Raw genomic sequence first — 19,342 nt, 5'->3', positions numbered from 1 at the left:
ACCGAGCATTCAGTTAAGTATTATTACTACTGTTGTTTTTATTATTCTGTTATATGTTTGATGTTCAACAAATGCTTGGATCCAGGCTCTTGGGCATTGGTTCATGCTTCTGTAATGGTGACAGGAAATAATTAGGGAAACTGAGAGTTATTAAGAAATATTAATCACATTTGCATTTTATGCCAAGTAATCTATATCAGAGGCTGAATAAAAGGGAGTTATTTGAAGTGACCAGAAAAACTTTCCTGTAATGATATGTAGTTTGAGTCTCACAAAAAATACAACTAGCAGGCAAGGTAAGAGATTACAAAATTATTTCAGAAGCTGACTAAAGAAGGAAGGAAAACATGTATGGTTAGGTAATGTAATTCATCTCAATAGCGAGCAGTCATTTTGCTTTTGACCAGCAGCACATGGTTATAAGCAAAGGTAGATATAAAGCTCCTATAAGATAACCCAGATATAAGGTACCTATCCATCATGTCATTTATATTCAGAAGGTACTGCAAAGCTCCACCTAAGACTTTAGAGGACTAGCTGAGGGATGGAAAGAGCTCAGTTTTCAGTCACCAACAACTGCTCCTAACTAGGATCTAGCACTGGCTGAATGTGTACTCTTGACCACATTATTCAACTTGCTGAGGTCCGATTTCCTCATAGGTATAACATGATATTCACTGGTGTGGAGACTGAATGAGATATTGTACACAGAACCCCAATCCCCTAACAGAAAGCCTGCCACATAGAAGGTACTATCGTTTATCCCAGAAGTTTTGATTTCACATCATAAGCCAAACCATTCTTTTCTTTTTTAAGATTTTATTTATTTATTTATGAGAGAAAGAGAGAGAGAGAGAGAGAGAGAGAAGGCACACAAGTAGGGGGAGAGGTAGAGAGAGCGAGAAAGAGAGAGGGAGACTCTCAAATAGACTCTGCATACATACAGAGCATAACATAGGGCTCAATCTCACTACCCTGAGATTGTGACCTGAGCCAAAACCAAGAGTTGAAGGCTTAACTGGTGCCTCCAAACCATTAGTTTCTACACCATTCATTTGTTACTTATTCTTAGGCTACAAATAAAATCTTTTGTCCAGTTACTCTGTAATGTTGCCAAATTCTTGCATTATTTAATGTGAGCATCTCCCTAAATATACCATACATTATTTGGAGTCATGGATCATGAACAAATTTATACCACTAATTTCAGTTTCACACAAAGAAAAAGGAACAAAGCATAACCCCTCAACTTCTAGAAAATAGGACATTACACAAATACATTCAACATAAAGAAATATATGACACAATTAATCTTATATGCCTTAAATGTGATATAAATATTCATGATTTGTTTCTCATTTCAAAAATTAGTATTTCATGGTACATTTTTCAAGTAAACCACAGAAATGTTTTGCACTTGCAAAGAAGGATCCATCTGTTCATCTATCCATCTACTATTTACCAAGTAGTTAGGGTAAATTAAGTATTTTCTAGGTACTCTTCTAATATGTTGCTTCAGAACTCTAATGATTTATAAAATTTTTCAATAAGCAATAGTTTGCCATACCGTTCCATTGACAGGATCTGTGGCCTTGAAGGATAATAATGGGGTCATGTCTGTTATTCTTTCTAATCCTTTGGTGCCAATCCGATTTCCTTCTGGTGTGGTTGTAAACCAGGTGCCCACATGAACCTCCACAGGAGTTACTCTTTGAACTGTCTCTGGGTGAGGTTCATGGCTTTCATTCTTATGTGCCACTGACGACTGATTTTTGTGACTTTTTCCTGCAGAAGTTCAAGTAAAATCAAACACAATATAATTATAATATCAATTATATAGATTATACATTAACTTTAACACACTGTAAGCTACCTCAGACACTGTGGCATAGAAATTCTAAGTGGTATTCATCAATTATATTATTTATCAAGTGGGAAAATACCTATTCTGGTCAATTTCTGTATAATTTTGAATGTTGCTTATAGCTCCCTGGATTCCAGATTTGGAGTTACTTTGTAGCCCAGTTTTTAAAGCCTACCTTTGCTCCATATCTTAAATTCCTTCTTGTGTCTTACTGAACTCTAGCATTTTACCAGATTATTTAACTCTTTATTCCCCTGACTGTGTCATTTTGTTACTCATAGATAGGAAACTGCTTTATTCAGCTGTGGTTCCAAAGAAATTTACCAATCAAGCATATATCCTTGGCCTCTCACTAGGGGAGAAGATCTGTACAATTCAACTACTGCCTCGATAATCATCTGATGCATCCCTCCTTCCAATCCACCACCAACTATTTGGAAAGGAATACAGAACTGAAAAAGCCTTATGGAACTCTGTGAATACTATCTCAATCCCTCTATCATGGATAGATTTGCTCCATTTGTATAAATAATGATGAGTGATCTGTAAGTGAGATTGGCCAGTGTTATCAAATCTCAATGATGAGGTAAACTCAGACCCAGAAGCAAATTACAAACAAAGATAGTGAAGGACTGTTAACTCTAGGAGGATTCCTCAGATTTAGAGTATGAAATGTGCATCAGAGGATGGATCTTGGCCTAAGATGCAGATTTAACTAATAGGAAGAGCCCAATAATACATGTGCATAAAGCTAACCTTTACTTTTGCCCTAAAATTTAATTTAGACTTATTCCTATTTCCAGAGTATTAAAAAAGAACTGATAGGATCTAAAGAAATTATTTAGACTGACTCTCAGAGAGTCAAAATAATAGAAATAATAAAAGAGAGGTAAAAGTATCTAATATATGCAAAAAGTGGAACAGAAACAAGATTTGAAAAGGTAATTATTGAGAATTTTCTGGTATAAATAAAAGATACTAATCCATAGACTCAAGAATCCCAATTTATTCTCACTTGGATAAATAAAAAGAACTCACACCTAGCTACATTGTATTGAAATTATAATAAGAAAAAGAAAATATTTTCAAGGCAGTTAGATTATCTTCTCAGCAACAACAATTAGACTGAGAACCAACTTTTCAACAGCAACACTGGAAGCAAGAAGAGTCTAAAGAATTTTTGTCAATATACTGGAGAGAAAACACCTATCAATCCAGAATTCTATAACCAGTGAAATTATCATCCAAGGATGGGGACAACATAAAGACATTTTTCAGAAAATATCTGTTACACAATAAATGGATTAGAAGCTCTGATTAAAAGACAAAAATTATCAAATCGAATTTTTAAAATATTCACCTATAAGTTGCTCACAACAGATACATTTAAACAAAAACCACTGAAAGTAAAACAAAGTATGAAAAAGTTATAGTGCAAAGGAATTAAATGATAGCTGGTATGGCTATAATAATATAAGCAAAATAGATATTAGGACAAAAAAGAATCCTAGAACAAAAAACCATTGCATACTGATAAAAAGTTAAATTTACCATGTAGATATCTAAATTTATAAGTTAATAAAATCACATCCTCAAAGTATATGAAGAAAAATCTTACAGAAATATTAAAAAGATATAATAGTTTCAGAGATAAATATTAAATTATAAGAAGGATGGCCTTGGATAGATTATTCTACCCTTATTTAAACATACTTCTGCAGAATAAATTGATACAGTAGATTAAAAATATTTGTGAGGTTATACAATAATGGTTGGCAAATTTTGACCTGTCAAGCAAATGTGGCTTGCTGTCTGTTGTAGTCTGTGAAGTAATACTTCTTTTAACATTTTTATATAATTAAAAGAAAATTAATTATAATTATAATACAATTATAATTAAAAGAAAAAAAATGTTTTGCAACACCTGAAAATTATATGAAATTCAAATTCTAGTGTCCATAAATAAGTTTTCTTTAAACACAATACACCATGCTCATTTAATTATGTATTGTCTATGGCTATTTTCATGCTACAATGGCAGAGGTGAGTAGTTGTGACAGAGACAATATGGCTCACAAAATCTAAATAAACTCTGGGTGTTATATGCAACTAATTAATTCTTGAACACTACATCAAAAACTCATGATGTACTATATGTTGGTTAATTGAACATAATAAAAAAAATATTTACTATCTTACCCTTTGTAGAGAAGTTTGCTGAACTTGGAAATAGATTGAATAACACAGCTAACAGTTTTGAACTAACAGTTATAAAGAGAACACTATACTCAATAACTACAGGATACATGCCCTTTTCAATCATACACAGACTTTTTAAAACAATTGCCCATATTTGAGGCTATACATCACGTTTCAACAATTTTCAAAAGATTAGTTAAAAATCAATTATTTAAAAATCCTAAAACTACTTTATAGTTTTAGAAATTTAGAAGCATGTTTAAATAGCTTGTGGGTCAAAAAGGAAGTCATCTAAATAAAATTTTTAAAAAATTGTAGTTATCTGGAAATTAGAAAATATTTAGAGCTAAAAAATTATGAAAATACTAAATGGTATTTCTTGTGAGATGGGAGAAGCACTTCTGGTACAGCAAGAAAGGATCTTCAAAAAGCCATTCTTCAAAAAAAAAAAAAAAACAGTGACAACACTGGAAAAAAAATTATCGAAATCAACTCTTTTCGAAATCTGGAAATAAACCAAAGAATTACAACAATCAGCTGAATCTCAGTAAGAACAACTGCTTTGTGGTGTTATAACTTACCTACTTCTCATCCTTCATCTTCCCCCATCTCCAGCTGTGCAGTAACCTTGAAAAACAGTAGCCTTGGAATCACAGTAGCTGTGAAAACCGAAGGTGTGGCCGCTGTTGGAGGGGAACAATAGGCCTGGAATTCTCCTTAAAAGCCCCATTCCCAGAGACTCATCATTGTTCGACTGCTCTGAAAATTCCCTGAAAATCCTCACTCTGACCTGAATTAGAATTCACTCTTTGTAAACAACCTTATTCTGGGGCCCTTGTCTAAACAATCGGTGGCTATTTTTCATAATGTGGCTGTCTCAGGCAGCAAAAATAGTTGGGGCAAACAAGAGGCTGACCTAAAAACTTCAAAGAAAAAGTTGCGGAATGAGACGACTGAAGGGACTTTGGAAAAACTTGTGACATTTTCCTGTGGCCAGATGCACGTGGAGGTTTGTACTCATGCTCAGGAAAGACCTGAGAAATACAGAATCTCTCTCCTCTGGCTGACCTTGAGGCTACGGCTAGGGTCTAAACTGTGAGAGTAAAGAAGGAATGCCCCAATAAGTACACATATTCCATTGGCAAAGGCTGGGAGGCTTTTCGGCTTGAGGCATGTGAGTTAATCCTTGCCTAATCATTAGCTGATCACTAAGCTAATACAGCACAGACTTTAGGAGCCACACAGGACAAAAGAGAGAAACTTGCAAGAATAAGTTCAGGAAAGTCACTAAGCAAACAGCAGTAACAGCAACAACAAACAAACACTGGGGGTTGGGATCTTATTTTCAAAGTTGTTGCAAAACAAAAAAGGTTAGAGTAAGAAAGTTCAGCAAGATTTCAAGACCCAAGGCCAAAATACAAAAAATAGACTGTATTGATGTATACCATCAATGAACAACCTCAAAATTAAAAAAAACAATTCCACTTATAATAGGATCAAGAAGAATAAAACACATAGGAAAAATTTAACAAACAATTGTTAATAATTGTATACTGAAAACTATAAAAAGCTACTGAATGGAACTGAAGACCTAAATAAATAAAAAGATATCCTTAGTTGATGAATTAGAGACAGTATTTTTAAGATGTCAATGCTCTCAAAATTTGTCTACATGTTCAGTGGAATCTCTATAAAAATCCCAGCTGCCTCTTTTGCAGAAATTAACAATTTGATCCTAAAATTCATATAGAAATGCCAGAGACCCAGAATAGTCAAAACTACATTAAAAAGGAAAACAAACATGGGTGACTCAGACTTAGCTGTAGCAGTCAAGACAATGAGATGTTGGCAAAAGGATAAACATATAGGAGTTTAGTGGAGCAGAAATAAGACTCCAAAATTAAACCTTAATATTTATGGTTAATTGATTTTTGGCTGAGGTGCCAAACAATTCAATGGGGGAAATAATTGTCTTTTTAATAAACTCGAAAGAATGAATTGGGACCCCATCACATATTATATAAAAAATTATATAAAAGTGAATGTAAAAGCCCCTAGTGCAAAGCTAAAAATTTTAAACCCTTAGAAGAAAATACAGGAATAGGTCTTTGTGACTTTGGATTATGCAATGATTTCTTAGCTGTAATACCAAAAGTACAAGCAATCAGATGGATAAAAACCAGATAAATTGGACTTCAACAAAATGAACACCATGAAAAGGCACCATCAAGAATATGGAAAGATAGCCCAAAGACTGGGAGAAAATATTCACAAATCATATACCCGATTTGTATCTGATCAGGAACTTTTATCCAAAATACACAAAAGATACTTATAACTCAAAAGTAAGAAGACAAATAATCTATTACAAAATTGGGGAAGGGATTTGAATAGAAATTTCTCCAAAGAAGATAAACAAATGTCCACTAAGTACATAAAAAGGTATTCAACATCACTAACCCTTAAGAAAATGAAAACCAAAATCAAAATAGGATACCACTCTAAAAATAGAGTTACCCTATGACCCAGCAATAGCACTACTGGGTATTTACCCCAAAGATAGAGATGTAGTTAAAAGAAGGGCCATATGCACCCCAATGTTCATAGCAACAATGTCCACAGTAGCCAAAATGTGGAAAGAGCCAAGATGCCCTTCAACAGACAAATGGATAAAAAAGGGTCCATATACACAATGAAATATTGCTCAGCCACCAGAAAGGATGAATACCCAACTTTTGCATCAACTTGGATGGGCCTGGAGGAGATTATGTTAAGTAAAATAAGTTAAATAGAGAAAGCCAATTATATGGTTTCACTTATTTGTGGAACATAAGGAATAGCATGGAGGATATTAGGAGAAGGGGAAAATGAAGGGGGAGAAATTGTAGTGGGAGAGATTATGGACTCTGGGAAACAAATTGAGAGATTTAGAAGGGAAGGGAGGTGTGGGGATGGGTGAGCCCGGTGACGGGTATTAAGGAAGGCACGTATAGCATGGAGCACTGGGTGTTATACACAAACAATGAATCATGGAACACTACATCAAAAACTAATGATGTAGAGGCACCTAGGTGGCTCGGTGGGTTAAACTTCTGCCTTTGGCTCAGGTCATGATCTGAGGGTCCTGGGATTGAGCCCTGCATTGGGCTCTCTGCTCAGCAGGGAGCCTCTTTCCCCCTCTCTCTGCCTGCTTCTCTGCTTACTTGTGATCTCTCTATGTCAAATAAATAGATAAAATCTTAAAAAAAAAAAAACTAATGATGTATGGTGACTAATAGAACACAATAAAAAATTAATAATAAAATAAAATCCTAATGCTTAAGCAGAAACCCAATACCCTCGAAATAATAATAAAAATAAATAAAATTTTAAAAAGAAAAAAAGAGGAATGGCTCCAGACAGAAAATAACAGTGTCAGCGAGAAAGTGAAGAAATAGGAACCCCCCTTCTACGATGCTGGTGAGAATGGAAAACAATGCAGCTGCTTTGGAAAAGTTTGTCAGGTGCTCAAAGTGAGAAACACAGTTACTATTCTAGCAATTCCAATTCCAGCAATTCTAGCAATTCCTGGGTATCCACTCCAGAGAAATGAAAATATATGTCCACACCAAAAACTTGTAAAGAAATGTTCATATCAACTTTATTTACAGTTTTGCAAAAGTGGAAACAACTTGTATGTCCATCAATGGATGAGTGGATAAACAAATTGTGGTGTATCCACACAGCAGAATATTACTCAACCATAAAAATGAAGTGCTGATACAAGTTACAACATAGCTGACCCTTGAAAATATTATGCTAAATAAAAGATGCCAGTCACAAAAGGCCTTGTGTTGTATGCTTCTCTTTAATGGAAATGTCCAGAATATATAAATCAATAGTAACAGAAAGTAGATTGGTGGTTCCAAGGTTCTGGGTAGAGGGGAAAAGAGACTGTCAGCTCCTTGGTACTGGTTTTGGGGAGAAGATGAAGGGAGAAAGGAATCAAAAGAGCACAGGTTTGTTTTTCTTCTCACAGGGGGTGAAATTATTCTGTATGTTATTGTAGTGGTAGATTCACTACATTATGCATTTGTCAAAACTCTCAGAACTATGCAATGTGAAGAATGAACCCTAATGCAAACTATGGACTTCAGTTAATAACAATGTATTGATATTGGTTTATCAATTATAACACGTATTTAAAATAGAGAAAACTTTAAGCCAGGTAGGGAGGAAGTATAGGGGAATTCTGTACATTCTGCTCATTTTTTTCTGTAAACCTAAAATCACTCTTAAGAAAAAAAAAAGTCTTTTAGTTCCTCTGTGTGTGTGTGTGTGTGTGTGTGTGTGTGTTTAAGTGAATACATCATCTTAGATGGATGGGCTTTAAAGAAACCTGGAGCACACTATGCTGGAGGCAGAAGCCCTTTGGAACCCCACTGGGCTCTAAGAGAAGTGGCTACCCTTACATCAAGTCCTCTCCCATCAGAAAAGAAGGGGAACCTTTGAGCTGGGAAGTTTGGAAGCAATGAGGATGCCTTCATTCACTTCAACCAAGAGCCCTCAGCTACTACTAAAGGAAAGTCTATTTCTTTACATTTTGAGTCACCGAAAAGGAAATTCAGTTTGCCTTTACACAAGGTTACTGGTTACTGTGGGAAGATGTGTGAAATTAGCAAAGAAGATTAAATCTTGGTCTCAGATCATTTAAGTCCCATGAGAAATTGAGGAAAGTTTGTGATGCAGATGCCCAGACTCCAGTCGCGACTGTACCACTTACTAGCTGAGAGACCTCGAGAAAGTTACTTAACCTCTCTGTGTCTCAATTTCCTCATCTGTAAAGTGGAATTATTAAAATATATACATAGAAACCAGAGTTGCTATGAGAATTAACTGATTTAATATTTTAAAGTATTCAGAATTGTGCCTGGTACACAAACACACATCTCCTACAAATAAATATGAAAATAATCAATATCTCAATAGTAAACTGAGAAAATCTGTGAATAGAAAATTCACAAAAAGAAAAAAATGATGTTTAACCCCATCGGTAATAAAAAGATGTAAATTAATGTAATAAAAAGATTGTTAATTATCTATGAAATCAAATTAATAGGGAAATCCAGCACTGGCAAGGGTATGAGGAAACAAATATTTTCATACTGCATTGGAGGTGGGGGTGTCAATTGAAAATATCTCTGAGGAGAACAATTTCATATATTAGATTATGGCAGGCATGGTTGATTGCTTACTCAATTGTTATCCAATTTTCTTTTCCCCAAATAGTACTGCTCCTTTCCTGAGAAAATAATTCAGAAATGTCAGATGTGCATTTTCCTACCCTAGGTGCTTGGCCAGGTCTAGTCAATGGGATATAAGGGGAGGTCTGCTGGTGGGGACAGGGGGTGGAATCTGGAAATGTCTTCCTCCCTGACAAAAAGAGACACTTGAAAGTTCTTATTTTCTCTTTGTGTTTCGCTTTGAGAGTTACCACAAGAGAACCTTACACCTAGAGCTGGTGTGGCCTTTCCCCAGCTCACGGCTCAGAGGAAAAGGTCCAGAGAACCAGAGAATCCTATTTAGTACCTTGATATCATTGATCTGCTCAACTAACCCTAAAACAGTAGCCCAGGCATTAGAGCTAATGCTATGTAAGAGTATATAACAACACAGGAAGATGTTCATTATTTATTACTAAGAGAAAAAAGCTGTTCATGAAACAGTGTGTAATGCTGTGATTCAATTAAGATGTACACACATAATAAAAAAAAAAAAAAAGATGTACACACATGTATACATGTGAGTATACTTGAATATATACATGGAAAAGATGAGAAGTGTAAGATTTATTAAACCCATCATCAGTTGAGATCCTTCAATTATTACCTTTCTTTGGAATGACAATCTCAGACGGTGCTGTTTCTGACTTTTGCTGAGAAACTGTGTCCATCAAGTCTCCACTATGAGGACTTGGTGGCATTTCAACAGGAGGAGAAACAGGACCTGAATCAGGACTACTGCTCACAACACCATCTGCAAAGAGAACCTGGAAGGAAAAGCAGAAGTTCCTACATTCTCAGCAGCAAGGAAGAGGCTGGTTAACATTTAACACTGTGTTAACATTGGCATAGGTTAAAGTCAATCCGAAGGAAAAGTGCTGTTTGCAGACCTCCAGACTAAGCACAAAGCATATTTTAGGATGGTAACTGTGGAGCTCAGAGACTATAGCTTAATAACCAGCATGATAATATCATTCATGGTTTTCCGTGTACCTTCTATGTTGTTTCTTTTCTTTTTATATCTTGTCTTTATTGGACTGACTTAAGTTTTATTTTTTTGTATTTATTTGTTTTATTTTTATTTTCTCCATTCTGTGCAACTAGAAAATTATCCGCCCTATTTCAGCTTATATAATAACTACATTTAAAATTTTATCACATGTTTAAAGTTTTTTTTTTTTTTTTTTATCAGAGAGAGAGGGGGGGAGAGAGCGAGCACAGGCAGACAGAGAGGCAGGCAGAGGCAGAGGGAGAAGCAGGCTCCCTGCTGAGCAAGGAGCCCGATGTGGGACTCGATCCCAGGGCGCTGGGATCATGACCTGAGCCGAAGGCAGCTGCTTAACCAACTGAGCCACCCAGGCGTCCCTAAAATTTTATCACATGTTTAAATGTTTAGTCTCTATCAACGTCTTTCACTAGTATGTGTCTCGTCTATAGTTATCATTAATACATCTACCCGGATCAGTATCTATAGCCTACCAATGAACATACGAACATGACAAAAACCTCCACCAGGGCTGCTAATGAGAAATCTAATGTCCATTCAGTTCTCATTCTATAGGAGGTAACTGGTTTCTTTAAGGAAGCTTTTGGGATTGTCTACCTGTGCAGTCCCCAAATTGCACTATGACCTGATGATCTTTTAAAGATAATTAGTATCAATTCTGCTTGGCCCTTGACTGCCCTGTTTAATCTGAAGGGTTTTTGTTGTTGTTGTTGTTGTTTTCTTTTTCTTTCTTTCTTTTTTTTAACTCTGGGAAAATTCCCTAGATTATTTCTTTCATTATTTTCCCTCTTCACTCCCACTATTTTCTTCTTCTGGAGACTGTATTTTTCAGATCCCTTTTCCACGTCTCATAACTCTTCTCTTCCCCATAATCCACTTCCCTGCCTTAATTTTTCACAGTTGTTTTTCCTTTTTTTCTCCTTTAAAATTTATAATTGAAGTATATTGATATACAATATTGTATTAATTTCATATATATATGTATATATATATATCAATCACTGCAACACGGTGATTTGACACACAATTCTGTCAAATATATTGTGTTAAATATCTAAGAACTCTTTATTTTATCCACTGTAACTTTTTTATTGTTATTTTGTAGACTGTTAACCTTTCAAGTCTCTGCCTATGTTACTTTTACTCACCTTCAAGTTTTTTGTTTAACTATTTATCCTTATTTTTAGATGCTATTTCTTTAATTTTTGATTATTCTGTAATTTACTTTCATGCAGTTGGTTTTTCTCTAAGGTTGATGATTCTTGCGTGCATGGTCATCAGTCCGCTTGAGAGTCACTTTTCACTTCTTGGTGGTATATCCTCTGATTAAAGAAACAATTTCCCTGTTATTACTGGGGAGGTATAGAGCAGGCCATATGGCTTTTGGATATTATGACTTCTGGTTCTCACCCTCCAGGTGGTAGTGAGTTAATTGGGGACACTAACTTAATTGTCTGGGTGCAGAGCTCCATCTGTGAAATGTCTGTGTTAGAACTGATTTTTAGTTTTGCTGCAGGTTTTCTCTTGTACTTGCTTTAAACTTTGCTTTTATTTCTCCATTGGTCTGATTTCATCTGACTTGCATTTTCTAGAAATTCTCCTAATCTTCTGATCCACTGATGGCCCATTTTGTTGTTTTCCAGTACCGTTATAAATTTATTATTTAAAAGTATTTTTAAAATTATTCTCAGGTGCCTTGAGAGGGGGAGGAGGTAAACACTGTATTTAGTCCTGGATCATATACAGAATAAGTTTGTTTGTATCCTGTATTGCACAGAAAACAATACTAGTCTCCATTTGCCATTTTAAGTGTGACTCCATTTTCAAATGAGTTGTCCCTCTTGCCTACGATAACACTGTTCTTTTCCCCCAGCTTGTTTGTATTGTTCTTTGCAGCAAGAAGGAGTGTTATTTATCTAACATTCCGTTACCTGTGTAGATCCATCCAACATGTATTTGACAACAGTGCCTTGCTTGGTGATAACTCTTGAGGCCTCCAGATCCACAGGTGGCATCACCGTTTTGTGGAATTCATAGTGCTTCACCTTCTGGGGGTAGCTCTGCCGGACCATGATGTCCCAAGTGGGTTCCTCATCCACAACATTCTGATCTTAAAAAAAGAAAAGAAAGAAAGCCTTTCTGTGAACTGAGCAATGCTGTGTAGCTGGTGTTTTATCTTTTTCCTTAATTTTTTTTTATTCTTCTGTCTAAATGTGAATAATAGGACAGTTTTCATAACCTGACAGATGGCCCAGAGCACTGGTGTTTTGCTGCCTTGTTATAGTCAAGTGTAGTGAATAAGGTCATCTACAAGTTCTTAATAGATACCTTCTCCATGTATAGTCCATTCTTCTAAGGAATTCCAGGATATCCCTGGCAAAATTAGGAAGGAAGCAGAGTTTTCCTGTCGTAGATGTTCTCTTTTCTTCCCGTGGGTACTTTTCTCTCATCTTTGAGTAAGCTCTTGCCCCTGCATGCACAATGCTGTTCTGGGGTTCCCTGGTTGTCAGGAGCCCCAGGGGAAGTTACTCAGGCTTGTCCTTCCTAAGTCATTCATCACCTTTCAAAGTTAACATAATCCCCTCATCTCTAACCAAATCCAGACTTCTCTCAAAGTTCTATTCTTAGTTAGCAATCAAGGAGAAAAACACCTCATAGTTTCCTTCAAAAGAAAATATTATCATTGAGAATTTCTGGCATACAGTAACTATTCAGTTTTTGCTAACTGAATACTTTCCTCTCCTCAATTTACAAAGTGGTTTATCAACATGTAATGATGGCATTTCAGGGACTATATTGGGCTGTTAGAAAAATATTTTGGAATGGGAGCCCTTCATGATACCCTCTAAGTCACAGAAGTATTAGTAACAATAACATTATAAGCATTTACTGAGATGTTTACATATGTTAATTGCTTTGTATATGTATTTTATTCAGCCCGCCTCAACAACGCTTTAAGAGAGATAATTTCACTTTCCAGAATTTCAGATGAAGAAAAACAAAATTAAGACAAACCAGACCAACTGCAGCACTTAGCTTCTTTTCATTTAGGTGGCAAGCAAACATGGCATTGAATTAGTTTTCAATAGGCATACTCTTTTTCTTTGATAGATACTTTTTTCAAATATGGTGTACATAAGGGAACTATAATAAAGAGGACATTTGGTTGTGAATTAAAGTCAGGATCCACTGGTACAACAAAACTTTTATCAGATGAAGAAACATGGTCCAGAGATAGTAAGCAACCAAAAGGGACATATATATAACTCAAGTCCCAGGCCAGTGCTTACTTAGTTGCATCTGCTAATTCTACTGCAAGAGTGGGCCTCTATATCAATGATATTCAAATTCAGTCACTAATGTGGATGCCCCATCATGTTAATTAAAGAGGTCCTACTTGTACTTAAACTTAATCATCTTAATGTGTTAGAGGCCATGTACAAAAATAACAGACTTTATAAAATTACATTCTAATATCTGGGAACAAGACTGATATCCTTCAACCACTTAACTTGTACTTGCCTCCACTTACTTTATACTCACTGTCTTTTGGTTTGGTCAGACAGCAAATCACTATACCTGTGGCCCTCTGTAGAGCCAGAAAGACAGGGTCCCACCCCATCAAAGTTGTTAAGAGCCACCAGCCTTGCCATCACTGACCAAGAATGACCTTTAATTTCTGCCACTTAGGAACTGAGTGACTTGGGAAAGTTAATGAACCTCCTGAAGCCTTGATTTATTTTGTAAAATGGAATTATTAGAACTTAGTTTACCATATTTGTGTATTTTTATATATGTTAAGTACTTAGGGCTGGGGGCTCAAAAAATGCTAGTCATTATTATTATTAGCCTATTGTTCATTATCAACATGTTTAACTGGTATGAAAATACACACGTTTTCAATGGTGATTCAACTGTTTTCTGTATGACATTTGCCGCCCCCCCCCCCCACCCCATGCTGGCTAACACTCACCTGTAGACTCTTGCCCAATAAAGGTCACCAGGAGTCCATTGGGGCAAGACACATTTAGGTTTTGGAAGGTAGGAACATAAGGAGTCTCTTGCAAAACATGTTCTGGTTCTACTTCTTCCTGTAAATAATTTAACAATAATTGTTTGTCATTTTCTAAATGAGCTACTGATTTATTTGGACTAAGCAAGCATTTGCTGAGTGCTTAAGATATGACTTGCCCAGGACTGGTGGACCCTGCAATTGAGCCTGTAAATATGCATGAGTCTGTATTTTTGTGTAATTTATATTCTGTTCATAGAATGACACACAGACATGTGAAACAATTAAATTACAGTACCCAACTGTTAGCACATCTCTACTCCCACAAACGAAGACATCAAAATTAATTAGAATAATTAGGAAAGGATCATGGAGGAGTTGGGGCTTAAAGTAGGCCTTGAAAGATGTCTCTGTATGTAAATGTGGGGTTAAGGGCTGACCTATGTGCCCTCTACTGACTTGGTATATCTTTTAAAGTTTGAGTGTTAAAGATGTTATGCTATTAGGAAATGTGTCATTATTTTTCTCTAATAAGCATTACTTTTGTAGTAAGTAGAAACAATTTAAAAAGACATAAAAAGATTATTTATAAACTAATGAAGTTTGGGTGTGTCTACTTCAAAAATCCTAGTTCATTTTATGCTAACTATGCTGAGTTCCTTGTTGGTTACTTGGACCCCAGAATGAAAGTTATTTAGTTACTTCCGACCAACCCCTCATGATAATCATTTCAGTTTTCCAGTTGGCTCTCTTTTGTTAGCCTCTAAAATCATCCCAACTGATACCCTGTTGCTGCACCTGTAGTTTATTTTAACTAGTCTTGTGCTGTAGATCACTTAGGTTGTTCTGCCTTTGTTACTAACAAGTAATAACTTTGGAATAGTTAGCCAAAAGTCAATTAAAAACACAAAGTAAGGGGCACCTGAGTGGCTCAGTCAGTAAAGCACCTGCCTTTAGCTCAGGTCATGATTCTGGAGTCCTGGGACTGAGCCCCATTTTGGGCTTCCTGCTCAGTGGAGAGCCTGCTTCTCCCTCTGCCTCTTACTCCCCCTGCTTGTGTTCTCTCTCTCTTTTTCTCTCACTCTTGCTCTATCTCAAATTAATAAATAAAAAAATCTTTAAAAGAATTAAACAGAAAGCAAAATTAGGAGAAAAAAATTATGAAGTTCTGTAAAATGAACAATAATGTTCAAAGACATGAACTTGCCATGACAAATTTATGATTACACAAAAAACCAGTAATTATCTCCCACCCTTCTATTATTGTCAATTATTAAAAATTATGGGATAACTGATTGGTTTGTTATCAGATTGCTTTCAGTAAATTAATGAATTATCTAGGGCTATTCTGCTCAACACTGTAAAATTTTTACTTAATGAGGGTCAAGTACCCTGGATTGAGAAAAGTCATCTAGTATAGCTAAATAAATATGGTGCAGAGGTTAAGTAATGTACAAACACCAGAACTTTTAAAGGACCAAGTTCTGAAATCAATAGTTCTGGTCACTTTTTAATATTTTTTTCTTCTAAAAAGTCGAGAATTTGTACACTGTACAAACTGTACAGCTCACCTAGCAAATTTTCAAGATTTCATTAGTGATTTCCTTCTTGTCTGTTTTCTTTTGATCTGTATTCTGGTATTAGGAACATATTTGGAATCAAAGCCTCTGTGTGTGTCTGCATTTGGTGGTATTGGAAGTAGAGGGTGAACTGCTCTTTAGACAGAAGCCCTGGAGCCCATCAATATCTAAGGCCAAGTCTAATGGAAGTACTTCCTACTTAATTAGAAATATTCTTCTTTCAATTGTTGCTTATCTAACAAAACTAAATAAAGTATTTAGAGGGGCGCCTGGGTGGCTCAGTGGGTTAAAGCCTCTGCCTTCGGCTCAGGTCATGATCCCAGGGTCCTGGGATCGAGCCCCGCACCGGGCTCTCTGCTCAGCAGGGAGCCTGCTTCCTCCTCTCTCTCTGCCTGCCTCTCTGTCTACTTGTGATCTCTGTCTGTCAAATAAATAAATAAAATCTTTAAAAAAAAAAAAAAAAAAAAAAAAAAAAGTATTTAGAAAATGGTAGGAACATAACCAACCAAAAGCAAAGAACCAGAGTGGAAAAAAGGGTGAGCTCTTCATTCTGAGTTTTGAATGGAAGACCTGAGTCAGTTTGTACATGACAATATGTCTCCTGGTGTAGGGATCCAACTCCTGTGTACACATCTCTTCTTTTCATTCAAAATTGAAACTTCAAGGAATGTTAATACATCTGCACAACAATATACGTATACTAAAATGATACTGTTGGTGTAACTTGTGATTTTAAAAAAGTTAAAACTGAGGTAGAAGTAGGATTTAGGAATCAGTGGCAAGTCCATGCACCTTTTTCTCTTCTTCTTTTGGGTGTTCCTCTTCTTTAAGAAATTCTTTAGGTTTTTCTTTGCCTTTTGTTTTTCCTTTCACTTTGCTTTGAGGAACAGTCACTATAAGAGGAACTACTGTTGTAGTAAGTGCTGATGGGATACTCAACATTGTTTCCAAATTAGGATCCTTATTCTCTATAACAGGAAAAAAGGAGAAACTAGTAAATTGGAATTCATATTTTATGTTTGTTAAATCAATATATAAATGTTTGCATGGCAAATATGTTGCCATGCATTTATACCAGCTGGCAACAATTTTTACCTTGCTGAAAATGATTTTTCAGTCAGATAGATTTCAGGGGTAATACAGTTAATTTAAAAATGAGAATTATAGTTAATAAATCTGAGGTACTTAATATTTTGATATATTTGATTGAATCATTATTTCACATGTTTTTGCCTTCCCATCTAGATTATGAACTCCTAAAGATAATGCAACAACCATCTGTTTGAGAAATATTTTTTGAAATGTTTCTATATGCAACATCTTTGGAGCAGTGGGCAATAATGACAAAATATATATAAAAGACCCTATGAAACCAAAATATTCTAATAATAATTATACTCAAATAGCTTTAATACAAGGACATATTAAATAGGAAAATAATAAGGGATACAAAAAAAGAAATTCAGAAAAGAGAGTTTTCTAGTTGAGTTGATAAAAAGAAGTTTTAGAAGTTGTAAAAAATTAATTTTATTCTGGGTCTAAAAGTATTGCCAGAATTTTCAAAAGCAAGTTGATCTCTGAAGGAATTTTGTCACAATCTTCTGAGCATCACTGGTGTGTTAAAGGAATTCTATTCTCCTCTGGGTTCCAGGATAATACCCTCCCTGTATTTCCTCTTCCCTCTCTGAACATTTTTTTTCTGTCTCCTTTACTAGTTCTTCCTCTTTTGTGAATCCTTAAATGTCATTAGATTCCAGGGGTTTTTCCCTTTATGCTTACAATGGATGTTCTCAACTCTGGCTGCTCATAATGATTGCTCATTGAATTTTTTATAAAAAGCTCAGGCCCCCATCTTGACCCACTGAATCACACTCTCTAGGGATGAGGCAACAGGCATTATATTTATGAAAAGTCACACATGACTGTGATACAGCCAAAGCTGAGCTTTATTATGTATAGTAGATCTGAGTATCTCACTCACTACTGGGGCTCTAACTCTCATCTGTATGCTGATGACTCCAAAATTTATATCACAAGGCATGACCTTTCTTCTCAGCATCAGATTAATATGTCCAACTACCTTTCTATATCTCTCCCTGGTTGTGGTACTGGAGACATTTCAAACTCAGTAAGTCTCTCTTCTGCTAGGAAAGGAAAGCCTCCTATATACTTAATCTCATTTAATGAGCAATCAAGCATCTCATTTCTCAAGTTAGACAGTGAGGTATTTGCATTTTCTCTTTTTGACTGACCTCATACATCCAACCAGTCAACAAGCCATCAGAAATTTCTCTTGAATGATGCCTCTCCTACCTGTTCCTAACTTACCTCATATTCTCATTAATCTTTTACTTGATTTTCTGCAAAAAGTTCCCAAACTGGTATGGGACCTCTAATACTATCATTTCAGTGTACTTTTGAAACTATCATAAAATTATATTTCTAATATAAAATCCAATTGTATCACTTCTCATCCTTTATTTAAACACCTTTGATACTCACTGATCTTATGGGCCATTGAGTACTGACATTCCACCACTCCAACCACACTCAACTTTTCCCCTTTCTGTGAAGATGCTATGTTTTTACACAGTTGTATGTATATACACAATGGTTCTTAATGTCAAGAATTCCCTTTCCTTGTTGCTTTGTCTGGATAGTTACCATTCATCTCTAAAATCCCACCTCAGATACTATACTTTCTCTCTGAAGTATTTTCTAGCTGTTCCCAGTACTATGTTTATATATAATTTCTAGCAATCCAGCAGTTATTTATTTATTCCTTTCCCATCAGACAAAGAGTTTTTTAAAAAAAAATTATTTATTTATTTGAGAGAGAGAGAGAGAGAGAGGAAAAAAGAGGGGAGAAGAGGCAGAGGAAGAGGGAGAGAAATAATCTCAAGCAGACTCCCCACTGAGTGTGTAGCCCAATGTGGAGCTTGATTTCACAACCCTGAGATCGTGACCTGAGGTGAAATCAAGGGTCAGGTGCTCAAATGACTGAGCCATCCAGGTGCCCTTAGACAATGAGTTTTTTGAATAGATGTGCCATGGTTTTATTCATCATTGTGGCTCAATGCCAGCAAGATTCCTCACCTATAGGAAGTACAGTATATAAATAAGTGAATGGCATCCAGTTATAGGGACCTGGAAACTCCTCCCTCTCATCCCCATCCATCTACTCATTCAGTAAAAATTTATGGAGTACCTACCACATGTACTATGAATTGGATAACCAATGATGAAGACTACAAGGAACTTGCAATGGGTAGATCAATTGAAAAAACCCTCAGGTACAATGTCCTGTGTTAAATCTGTGATAAAGGAATTTATCAGTGCTCCATGGGAACCTAGGAGAAAGACATCTAACACAAAAGTTACTCAAATACTTGGGGGTTAAAGAGCATCCTACTAAAGAAT

General features: G+C 35.7%; 1 protein-coding gene across 1 annotated transcript in view; it reads right to left on the bottom strand.

Annotated features, from left to right (window-relative positions):
* Nucleotides 1–19,342, bottom strand: part of SPAG17 (sperm associated antigen 17) — a 221,910-nt gene that overhangs the window by 67,857 nt on the left and 134,711 nt on the right. Inside the window, exons 25-29 of the mRNA XM_032360612.1 lie at nucleotides 16,715–16,890; nucleotides 14,304–14,421; nucleotides 12,262–12,440; nucleotides 9,932–10,091; nucleotides 1,568–1,785 (exon numbers count right to left, since the gene is read on the bottom strand). Coding sequence (XP_032216503.1) covers nucleotides 1,568–1,785; nucleotides 9,932–10,091; nucleotides 12,262–12,440; nucleotides 14,304–14,421; nucleotides 16,715–16,890 — 851 coding nt within the window. The remainder of the gene's footprint in view (nucleotides 1–1,567; nucleotides 1,786–9,931; nucleotides 10,092–12,261; nucleotides 12,441–14,303; nucleotides 14,422–16,714; nucleotides 16,891–19,342) is intronic.

Source organism: Mustela erminea, chromosome 10 (assembly GCF_009829155.1).
Source record: "Mustela erminea isolate mMusErm1 chromosome 10, mMusErm1.Pri, whole genome shotgun sequence".
Classification (NCBI taxonomy): Eukaryota; Metazoa; Chordata; class Mammalia; order Carnivora; family Mustelidae; genus Mustela; species Mustela erminea.
The sequence above is the reverse complement of the archived record's forward strand: the minus strand, read 5'-3'. Positions and strand labels throughout refer to the sequence as shown.